This window comes from Stegostoma tigrinum, chromosome 10 (genome assembly GCF_030684315.1).
Source record: "Stegostoma tigrinum isolate sSteTig4 chromosome 10, sSteTig4.hap1, whole genome shotgun sequence".
Lineage (NCBI taxonomy): Eukaryota > Metazoa > Chordata > Chondrichthyes > Orectolobiformes > Stegostomatidae > Stegostoma > Stegostoma tigrinum.
This window is the reverse complement of record NC_081363.1, coordinates 85,217,366-85,228,893: the sequence shown is the minus strand read 5'-3', so window position 1 is coordinate 85,228,893 and position 11,528 is coordinate 85,217,366. Positions and strand designations below refer to the sequence as shown.

At 54.9% G+C, this 11,528-nt stretch overlaps 1 protein-coding gene across 3 annotated transcripts; it reads left to right on the top strand.

Moving 5' to 3' along the window:
- The first annotated feature begins 4,275 nt into the window (after positions 1-4,275).
- On the top strand, positions 4,276-11,160 carry lrrc57 (leucine rich repeat containing 57). 3 transcript variants are annotated; one of them, XM_048537163.2, is made up of 6 exons: positions 4,276-4,463; positions 4,974-5,096; positions 6,251-6,435; positions 7,604-7,739; positions 8,302-8,570; positions 9,672-11,160. In XM_048537163.2, the coding sequence occupies exons 3-6, from the start codon at positions 6,352-6,354 to the stop codon at positions 9,957-9,959; spliced, it is 777 nt and encodes a 258-aa protein (XP_048393120.1). In that variant the 5' UTR covers positions 4,276-4,463; positions 4,974-5,096; positions 6,251-6,351; the 3' UTR covers positions 9,960-11,160. The 3 variants fall into 3 exon arrangements, with proteins under 3 accessions (XP_048393120.1, XP_048393119.1, XP_048393121.1); XM_048537164.2 differs by lacking the exon at positions 4,974-5,096 and having other exon boundaries at positions 4,282-4,463; positions 9,672-9,857; positions 10,561-11,160; XM_048537162.2 differs by lacking the exon at positions 4,974-5,096.
- Positions 11,161-11,528: the final 368 nt, after the last annotated feature.

Genomic DNA, 11,528 nt, shown 5'->3' with positions numbered 1-11,528 from the left:
GTGGGGGGGATGTTACGCAGTCAGGGGCTGGTGATATAATTGAAGAGGAACGCGAACGGTTGGGAGAGAAGTTTAAGGTGGGGTGGGGCGGGGCGGCGGCGTGGGGGAGGACAGCGGGGGGGGGGGGTTGGGTGGATGGGGGGAGGGAGGACAGCGGGGGGGGGGGGGAGAGGGAGGACAGCGGGGGGGGGGGAGAGGGAGGACAGCGGGGGGGGGGGGAGAGGGAGGACAGCGGGGGGGGGGGAGAGGGAGGACAGCGGGGGGGGGGGAGAGGGAGGACAGCGGGGGGGGGGGGAGAGGGAGGACAGCGGGGGGGGGGGAGAGGGAGGACAGCGGGGGGGGGGGGGGGAGGGGGGGGGGAGAGGGAGGACAGCGGGGGGGGGGGGGGAGAGGGAGGACAGCGGGGGGGGGGGGAGAGGGAGGACAGCGGGGGGGGGGGAGAGGGAGGACAGCGGGGGGGGGGGGGAGAGGGAGGACAGCGGGGGGGGGGGGGGGGACCGGGGGGGGCGGGGAGGACAGCGGGGGGGGGGGAGAGGGAGGACAGCGGGGGGGGGGGGGAGGGAGGACAGCGGGGGGGGGGGGAGAGGAGGACAGCGGGGGGGGGGGGGGAGAGGGAGGACAGCGGGGGGGGGGGGAGAGGGAGGACAGCGGGGGGGGGGAGAGGGAGGACAGCGGGGGGGGGGGGAGAGGGAGGACAGCGGGGGGGGGGGAGAGGGAGGACAGCGGGGGGGGGGGAGAGGGAGGACAGCGGGGGGGGGGAGAGGGAGGACAGCGGGGGGGGGGGGAGAGGGAGGACAGCGGGGGGGGGGGAGAGGGAGGACAGCGGGGGGGGGGGGGAGAGGGAGGACAGCGGGGGGGGGGGGAGAGGGAGGACAGCGGGGGGGGGGGGAGAGGGAGGACAGCGGGGGGGGGGGGGAGAGGGAGGACAGCGGGGGGGGGGGGGGGAGAGGGAGGACAGCGGGGGGGGGGGAGAGGGAGGACAGCGGGGGGGGGGGGGGAGAGGGAGGACAGCGGGGGGGGGGGAGAGGGAGGACAGCGGGGGATGGGGGGGAGAGGGAGGACAGCGGGGGATGGGGGGGAGAGGGAGGACAGCGGGGGATGGGGGGGAGAGGGAGGACAGCGGGGGATTGGGGGGGAGGACAGCGGGGGATTGGGGGGGGGGGGAGGACAGCGGGGGATTGGGGGGGGGGGGGAGGACAGCGGGGGATTGGGGGGGGAGGACAGCGGGGGATTGGGGGGGGAGGACAGCGGGGGATTGGGGGGGGGGGAGGACAGCGGGGGATTGGGGGGGGGGGGGAGGACAGCGGGGGATTGGGGGGGGAGGACAGCGGGGGATTGGGGGGGGGGGGAGGACAGCGGGGGATTGGGGGGGAGGACAGCGGGGGATTGGGGGGGGAGGACAGCGGGGGATTGGGGGGGGGAGGACAGCGGGGGATTGGGGGGGGGAGGACAGCGGGGGATTGGGGGGGGGAGGACAGCGGGGGATTGGGGGGGGAGGACAGCGGGGGATTGGGGGGGGGGAGGACAGCGGGGGGATTGGGGGGGGGAGGGGGGGAGGACAGCGGGGGATTGGGGGGGGGGGGAGGACAGCGGGGGGATTGGGGGGGGGGAGGACAGCGGGGGATTGGGGGGGGGAGGACAGTGGGGGATTGGGGGGGGGGAGGACAGTGGGGGATTGGGGGGGGGGACAGTGGGGGGGGGGGGAGGACAGTGGAGGATTGGGGGGGGAGGACAGTGGGGGATTGGGGGGGGAGGACAGTGGGGGATTGGGGGGGGAGGACAGTGGGGGATTGGGGGGGGAGGACAGTGGGGGATGGGGGGGGGAGGACAGTGGGGGATGGGGGGGGGAGGACAGTGGGGGATGGGGGGGGGAGGACAGTGGGGGATGGGGGGGGGAGGACAGTGGGGGATGGGGGGGGGAGGACAGTGGGGGATGGGGGGGGGGAGGACAGTGGGGGATTTGGGGGGGGGAGGACAGTGGGGGATGGGGGGGGGGAGGACAGTGGGGGATTTGGGGGGGGACAGTGGGGGAGGGGGGAGGACAGGGGGGGATTGGGGGTGGGGAGGACAGTGGGGGATTTGGGGGGGGGGGACAGTGGGGAGGGGGGGGACAGTGGGGGAGGGGGGAGGACAGGGGGGGCACAGTGGGGGATTGGGGGGGGGGACAGTGGGGGATTGGGGGGGGGGGACAGTGGGGATTGGGGGGGGGAGGACAGTGGGGGATTGGGGGGGAGGACAGTGGGGGTTTGGGGGGGAGGACAGTGGGGGATTGGGGGGGGAGGACAGTGGGGGATTGGGGGGGGAGGACAGTGGGGGATTGGGGGGGGAGGACAGTGGGGGATTGGGGGGGGAGGACAGTGGGGGATTGGGGGGGGAGGACAGTGGGGGATTGGGGGGGGGAGGACAGTGGGGATTGGGGGGGGAGGACAGTGGGGGAGGGGGGAGGACAGGGGGGGATTGGGGGTGGGGAGGACAGTGGGGGATTGGGGGGGGGGAGGACAGTGGGGGATTGGGGGGGGAGGACAGTGGGGGATTGGGGGGGGGGGAGGACAGTGGGGGATTGGGGGGGGGGAGGACAGTGGGGGATTTGGGGGGGGGACAGTGGGGAGGGGGGGGGAGACAGTGGGGGAGGGGGGGGGACAGGGGGGGGCACAGTGGGGGATTGGGGGGGGGACAGTGGGGGATTGGGGGGGGGACAGTGGGGGATTGGGGGGGGGAGGACAGTGGGGGATTGGGGGGGGAGGACAGTGGGGGATTGGGGGGGAGGACAGTGGGGGATTGGGGGGGAGGACAGTGGGGGATTGGGGGGGGGAGGACAGTGGGGGATTGGGGGGGGAGGACAGTGGGGGATTGGGGGGGGGAGGACAGTGGGGGATTGGGGGGGGGGAGGACAGTGGGGGAGGGGGGAGGACAGGGGGGGATTGGGGGTGGGGAGGACAGTGGGGGATTTGGGGGGGGGACAGTGGGGGAGGGGGGGGAGACAGTGGGGGACTGGGGGGGGACAGTGGGGGATTGGGGGGGGGACAGTGGGGGATTGGGGGGGGGGGACAGTGGGGATTGGGGGGGGGGGCAGTGGGGGATTGGGGGGGGGACAGTGGGGGATTGGGGGGGGGACAGTGGGGGATTGGGGGGGGGGGACAGTGGGGGATTGGGGGGGGGGACAGTGGGGGATTGGGGGGGGGGACAGTGGGGGATTGGGGGGGGGGGACAGTGGGGGATTGGGGGGGGGGACAGTGGGGGGGGACAGTGGGGGATTGGGGGGGACAGTGGGGGATTGGGGGGGGGACAGTGGGGGATTGGGGGGGGGACAGTGGGGGATTGGGGGGGGGGACAGTGGGGGATTGGGGGGGTGGGGGGGATTGGGGGTTGGGGGGATGGGGGGGGTGGGGGGGGATTCGGGGGGTGGGGGCGGATTGGGGGAGGACAGTGGGGGATTGGGGGAGGAGAGGACAGTGGGGGGATTGGGGGGGGGGGAGAGAGGACAGTGGGGGATGGGGGGGAAGAGGACAGTGGGGGATTGGGGGGGGGGGGAAGAGGACAGTGGAGTATTGGGGGGGAAGAGGACAGTGGGGGATTGGGGGGGAAGAGGACAGTGGGGGATTGGGGGGGGGGAGGACAGTGGGGGATGGGGGGGGAGGACAGTGGGGGATTGGGGGGGGGGGGGGAGAGGACAGTGGGGGATTGGGGGGGGGGGAGAGGACAGTGGGGGATTGGGAGGACAGTGGGGGATTGGGGGTGGGGAGGACAGTGGGGGATGGGGGTGGCGTGGAGGACAGTGGGGGATTGGGGGTGGGGAGGTCAGTGGGGGTGGGGAGGTCAGTGGGGGATTGGGGGTGGGGAGGTCAGTGGGGGATGGGGAGGTCAGTGGGGGATGGGGGGGGAGGTCAGTGGGGGATGGGGGGGGGAGGTCAGTGGGGGATGGGGGGGAGGGTGGCGTGGAGGAGGACAGTGGGGGATTGGGTGGGTGGGGCGGCGGAGGACTGTTGGGGATGGGGGAGGACAGTGGGGGATTGGGTGGTGAGGGGAGGAGGATTTTGGGGATCGGGGGGGAGGACGGTGTGGGTGGACACTGGGTGGTATCAGGGTCAGTCTGTGGGGACGGGATATACTCCTATGATGCTGCTCGGCCTGCTACGTTCACTCAGCGCTACGCCTTACCATCTCTGTTGGCTTTTCCCGCTCAAGCCGTTACTCAACTGCGTCGCGCTCTGATGAGGTCACGCCTAAAAACGAGCGCCGGCTGTTGAGGTCGGGGCCAAACGGTCAGGTGACCGCAGGCTGTTTACCATTGGAGTCTCCGGATGGGGCCGGGTCCGGGGCCGGGGCCGGAACTTTTTTTCTGTAATTGGTTGTTGCATCGGCCCCGTGCGGAAGTGGGGGAAACGTTTGGTAGTCGGTTTCCGGTCGGGGCGCACCCGTGCCAGAGCCAGTGTCGCCTGCAACAGTGCGGCCGTCAGAGACAGGTACCGAGTGGGGCTTGAGGGCAGTGCAGAGCCACCAGCTTCCTTTAACACACACAGTCTCTCTCTTCAAATCACTAGGGTGCTGTGACCAGCTTATCTCTGATCTTATTGAATCTCCAATTCTCTTCTTGTGCTGTTGCCGTGCCACCGCTGACCTTTTGAGGCAGCCTTTCAAATTTGCACAGTCTTCTAGAGAGAGAGAGAGAGAGCAAAAAATCCGGTTATCTCCGCTTCAAGGGCGACCTCTAATTATAAAACATTTTCTCTCCCGCCCCACCCCACCAGTCCTGGTTTTCTATGCATGAGGAAATCTCCTTCCCAAATCCACCTTGTCGAGACCATTCCTAATACACTTCGATCAAGTCACTGCTCATCCTCCTAATCTCGAAAGCCTTTCTTCATAAAACAGACTCCTCGTTCCACTTATCAGCTTCGTGCTCCTTCTCTGAGTTGTTTTCTATCTCTCTTCATATAAGGACGCTAATCGCAGGGCACTGTTGTTCCCCCTAGGTTGATCCCTAGTGTGGAGGGATTGCCTTATCAACAAAGGTTAAACAGGTTGGGACTCTATTCACTGAAGTTTAGAAGGATGATCTCTTTGAAACATAAAGGATTCTGAAAGGTCTTGACAGAGTAAGTGCTGAGAGAATGTGTGCCCTCGTGGGAATGTTTAGCACTAAGGTGACACTAATTTAAAACTGACATGTGGAGGAATCATTTCTCTGAGGGTTGACACGTTTTGGGGCATCTTGCCAGAGAGTTGTGGGGACAGAATCCTTGTGTATAGTTGATGCTGAGACTATCTGATAGAGTCCTGATCAGTAGGAAAATCAAGGGCAGAATGCAAGAAAGTAGGCATGAGGAATGTCGTCTCAGCCATAATCCTACTGACTGGACGAACAGGCTGTCTGGATTGAACAGCCTAATCCTGTTACGTTTTTTTTGGTCTTATTGTCACCTATCAACCAAGCTCTAATGTCATTCAGCTTTTTGCGTGTGGACAAGCAACCTGATCATTTATCATGTATTGCCTCTTCTCATCCTTTCTGTCCAAAAGTATTGCTCCAAATTTCTCTGTAAAATAACAGTTGCCATGTTCTGCCTATTCCATTGGTTATTTTTCCTGCTTGTCTAACATCTGTAATTATCCTTGTTATTGTTTACTGCTACTCTGAGTTTTGTGTCATTGGCAAACTGTCCTGTCTGCCCATTTCCAGGTCATTAATAGATATCAAAAAGAGCAGTGATACCCCATTGATTGTATATTATAAGCCAAATAGAGGGTAAGTAGATAAAGAAACTTTGCAGAAAATTACAACATAATGCAAGAATTAGTGTGGGGATGCTGGAATACTTCAATCATTCTAATATAGACTGAGATAAGTACAGAGGGGGAAGAATTGCAGGAAAACGTTCCTTTGTCAGTTTTGTTTCCATTTATTCATGGGATGCTGCATCACTGGCTAGATCAGCATTTGTTGCCCATCCCTAATTGTCCTTGACAACAGTTGAATCTGTGGCATGGATGGACTTATTGAGTCTAAAGTCATAGGTAAATACCAAGTCAGACCAGCTAAATATGGCAGAATTTTATTGAACCAGGTGTCATTTTTAATGACCATTGGTGATCATCATACTGTGATTGATTCAAAACCCAACCACTTCCACTGGAGAATTGTGTGGTTGTGCCTGAAGATTGTTTTAAATATCACAACGGACGAGTGGTTGGGAATTACCTGTTGGATTTCGCGTTCCATATTTATTAACTTTCAATGTTTTCATTTCAGGTATAATCTGATGGAACTGTGGGACCTGTCTAGAGTAGATTTGGATGTGATCGGAGGGCAGGGAGATCATTTCCTTTTTTTTAGATTTACATAGTTCTGCCATGGGGAACAGCGCCTTGAAAGCTCATCTGGAAACTGCACAGAAGACAGGGGTGTTCCAGCTCACAGGGAAAGGCCTGAATGAGGTGAGAAGCTGCAGCAATCTGTAGATTACAAGGTTTGTTAGAAAAGGGCAGACTAAAGCAGAGCTGGCTTTGTGGCATCACTGCAAAATGGTTGTGGGTGGGATTTATCCTCGATCATGAATGGAAGCAGGATCATAGAATCCCTACAGTGTGGAAGCAGGCCATTTAGCCTGTTGAGCCCATACTGAAGAGCATCACACCCTCCTACCCCATCCCTGTAACCCTACATTTCCCACTAGAGGCTAGGTTAATGCACCTAGCCTGCACATCCTGGACACTATGGGCAATTTAGCAGGGTCAATCCACCTAGCCCGCACTTCTTTGGACTTTGGGAGGAAACCCAAGCAGACACAGGGAGAATGTGTAAACTTTTCACAAAGTCCCCCAAGGCTGGAATCGAACCTGTGTCCCTGATGCTGTGGGACAGCAGTGCTAACCACTGAGCCACTGTGCTGCCTCAGGATGATATGACTTAGCGGGGTTTGGGACTAGGGCAGAGAGAGCAGAGGTGAGCCAGAGGCGGGGTGGGATGTTAGGGAGCAAGTGGGTGGAGATGATGGGAGGATGGGGACAGGAGTTTTGGTGGGAAGGAGGGGAGGGAAGGGGAGAATGCTGAGATGATAGGAGAGGGCATGGATGGATGGAGGGAGGGAAATAGAAACCTTAAGGTTTGTGGAGGGAATGTTATTGGGATGGGTCGTGGGGCGGATGGTGGGAGGGAGGGGGAGGGAAAAGAGAGTGGTGGGGGAGTGAGGATGTGGGCCAGTGAGGTGGGTAGAAGGAAGAGTTGGGGGAGGAGAGTGGTCTAAATGGGAGGTTGGAGTTTGAGGTTGAGGTTAATAGAGCAATGAGAGTGGGGACTTATTGGTGGTAGAGAGGACAGGATGCCAGAGACAGATGGAGGTGGAAATTACATGAGGGAGAGAGAGCAGTGGGAATGGATCTGAATCTTTGGTTCATTGGCTCTGCTACTTAACACATTTTAATGGCCATTATTATTAATTACTCATTTGTTTGAATGATTGATTTATGCTTTGCAATTTTTGTTTGTGAAATATATATCTCCTGTTCTGAATGTGCTCACTAGTCAGTGACAAATTAAACTATGCCCTTCCCTCTATGTGAATCTGTTTTAGAAATAGCTAATGTTTGTTTTCCCACTATTCAGTTTCCCATGGACCTACAGAGACTTGCATCGAGTCTGAGGACAATGGACCTGTCTGGCAATAAGATTGAGACCTTACCCTCAGTCATTGGCCACTTCACAACTTTGAAGAGTTTAAATCTCAACAGTAATAAGTTGGGTAAGAGTAATTCAGCAGTCAGGTTCACACAGCTTAGTTCCAGCCCCGTTCACTGTACATCTCCATTGATACCATTTATATTCGACCTCCACATAGCAACTGGTGCCTCTAGCTGACCAGTTTTATTTGCCGGTGCTTTTACAAACACAGAACTCTTGCTTCCATTTTTTTCTTTGAATTGCTCCACTTTAATTACTTTTCTGGTTTTCCTTTCTTTCTCTGTCATTTTTTTTCCTGCATTCTTTTGTCTTTCTGCTCCATCTTTACAGCCTAACCGTTTCCAAGGACAAATAAGATGGTTACGGAAAGATTATGTTCCTCTAATCAGTGTTCCTAGCTCCAAGAGCCTCAAACCTTCTCTCATGTATTGACCATTAAGAAACCCTCTCTCTTTTTCCTGCAGTGCAGACCTCTCCTGCCTTCCCATGGATCCCAGCACACCGGGAATCTGAACCCTTTCCCTCTTCCAGCATTTCAGAAGGATCCAGTAGCTTAATTACTTGCTGGCTGATGTTTAGTAGGTGGAACAAATTTTTTGTTGATCATGTTTTGTCTCTGTCAGCTGTTCTGCCCGAGGACGTGGGCAAACTGAAAAAACTGGAGGCCCTTCACCTGAACAGTAACTCACTGAGACAGCTCCCCTCCAGCTTCGGTCAGCTAGCAGCCCTGAAGACCCTGAATCTGTCTGGGAACCAGCTTCGTGAGTTCCCACTGCAGCTCTGCCGCCTCCGGCACCTGGACGTGGTGGACCTTTCCAAGAACCGAATCCAGCGTCTGCCAGATGAACTGGAGCAGCTGCAGGCCATTGAACTCAATGTCAACCAAAATCAGGTCTGTCACAGGCAACTGCTACAGCTGAATGAAACAATGATGTTATGGGAATGGGAAGGGACAGGGACTCTGTACATTGTGAACTTTGTGCATTGACAGAGTTGCGCGGTGTGACCTGTTTGAATTAATCATATGAACTAAGAAAGATAGATTGGGAGGCAGGTACAGGTCAAAGTTACAGATCCTACTGAAAAAGTTGGTCTTTAGCTGGATTACAAAGTGGTGGAAGTTATATTATCGACCTCACCTGGTGGGCTGCATTCATTTTTGGGTAATGTATCTCAGAAGATAGATATTTTTAATCATCTTTTTCAGACCTGTTATGCCACACTCTGGGGCGGGTATGACTTGCACCTGGACCTTCTGTAGGGACACTACTACACACAAGCGTCTTTCAAGACAGATTTATCGGACAGATTGTATTGCAGTTTCACCAGAATGATAAGGGGCTAGCTGGATTCAATTGAGATCAGGCCACATAGCTTAGGCATGTATTCCTTTTAAGATGACACGCATGGAATGACCAAATTGAGCTATTCTTGCTTACTGCAGCATTTCATAGCATAGGTATAAAGAAAGCTCCTTCAGAACAAGTGGGAACATAACCTTAAGAATTATAGCTGATACATTCAGAGGGGATGTCAGTATTGACTTCACTCTCAAATTTGAGAAGGACTGAGAGTGTGTTTGGTTGAACCTTTTAAAAGAGATTGATAGATATGTTATGTAAGGCAATTAAGGGTTTCGCAACCAGTGTGTAAATGGAGTTGAGACACAAATTTGTCAGGATCTAATTGAACAGCAGAAGAGTATGCTGTGGATTGTCTATTTTCAATACAGTTTTTCACAGTATGAGGTGAGTAATGATCCCCATGAATCATTTAGACAACTAATTTTTTTTTAAGCATTAATATAATTCAATTTATTGTACAAATCCATCACTACAATGTGTACATGTGCACGCTGATTCATATTCCCTTTAAAGTTTAGGTATGATATATTGCTGAAGAGCACCATTGTATGCACAGCATGAGTTTGTCCAAAAGCTGCTAGTTCACAATGATTTGGTTTGAAGTTTAAGTAACCGTTTCACATTTGTAGGTCTCTCAGATTTCATCACACATCTCCCGATGCCCCCGGTTGAAAGTCTTACGGATCGAAGAGAACTGTTTAGAAATCTCCATGATTCCTGTCAGTATCCTGGCTGACTCTCAGATTGCCCTGCTGGCTGTGGAAGGGAACCTTTTTGAAATTAAGAACCTGCGAGATCTGGAGGGTTATGATAAGGTTGGTCACAAAGTATGTGGGCAACAACTTAGCAGTGCATATGGAATACGCACTCTGATAAAAGATCTTCTCTCAACCCTGAGATTTTGGTACTGGAGCTGAAACCAAATTTTTACAAGCGGTATAACTGTTAGCATTATTTAACTTGCAAAATACTAGGACAAACAGGTTTATCCAGTCTTCACTGGTGTTTTTTATTTGTATAAGCTGTCCAATTTAATACCACTTTTGGAATTGGCCCTTACTCTGTTCCTATCTAAAGCACTTCCCTTTGGTATCTCGCACAGTACAATTCCATTCATTGCGCATAGTCTTTCATATCGGTCTATCTGAACCCTCTAATCTTAATTGGTCTAAGCAGGAATGAGATATAAATTGGAGAGACAAAGAATGTGAAGGGGATTGACATTCTTTGATATGTTGATTTGGATTTCTTGGATGTAACTGTCTGCTAAGAAGTCTGATGCCAATTTGACTGGAGGGAAGAGTCTACAAGCAGAATTTGTAGAGATTTGTTCCAACTGAGTTGGGGGGCGGGGGGAGAAAGGGTGGAAATGGGCACATTTGCCTTAATGGGTTTTGGGGGTGAAAGTGGAGAATTGTCAGCATGAGTGTGCACAACAGAGTTCAGGAGTGGGTTGAGCTACTGGAATAGATAATGTAAAGGTGGACCACATTCTGACCCATGGTTTTCTTCCCTCAGTACATGGACCGCTTCACAGCAACAAAGAAGAAATTCTCTTGAAGGTCTGGGCTCCCTCAGCCACAGGACAATAGCCCAGTATATCTCAGCAGCTGGTTAAATGGTAGTAGTAACTTGCAATGGACCATACAGAGGAGGTAACTCCAGTTCATTAAAAGGAGAGTGGAAAGGGGCAGTACACAATACGATGTGAAGTCCTCAACCCTGCCTACGTTCCAGTTATTGGGGTTAGTAAAGTCGCTACGCTGCCTTTAATCTGTAAAAGGCATTGTACCCTATTGTCATTAAGCTGATGTGAACATGGCCAAACAGCTCTGGTCAGTCCTGATTTATCCACTACAGTTGCACCTTGTATAACAGCACTTTGCACGTAACTTCTGATTTTGGGAGACGGCTTCAGTTACCAGGAGCTCTGCTTGAAGCTGTCACTTGTTGGCATACAGGCTGGTGCCTGGGATTGGGGTTGGTACCTGCTGCATAGACTCAGCATTTAGTTAAAGCTGACAGTGCAACCACAGTTCCTGTTCCAACTTATATTGGAATTTGGTCTCCAAACAACACTGTATATATAAAATAAATAAAGCATTCTATGTGCAAGTATTCTCTTGATATTTCTTCCTATTTTAGAGTTGAAGAGATCTGCAATGGGAAACAGTGAGGCTAAAACTTCCTCTTGTCAGAATGGTAAAGCCAGCTTGATTAAAGTGCAGGAACCTTAAGTTATGTTTTAAAGGGTGGTGAGAGGGGCAAACAGGAACTTGAGATTTAGCAACAGCATAGCAAGATAATTCAACCTTTCAGCAGTGAGGAAGGAAAATTAACACCAATAATAGTCTCCCTGCCAGAAATGAGCTGTTTGAATATCACTGTAGGTTCAGTCCAAAGTTAGGGAGACTTATGAAAACCTAGGAATTGCTGAATGAAGCAACTAGGCACCACTTAAAAGGGAGGTGTAGAGTCTTCCTCTC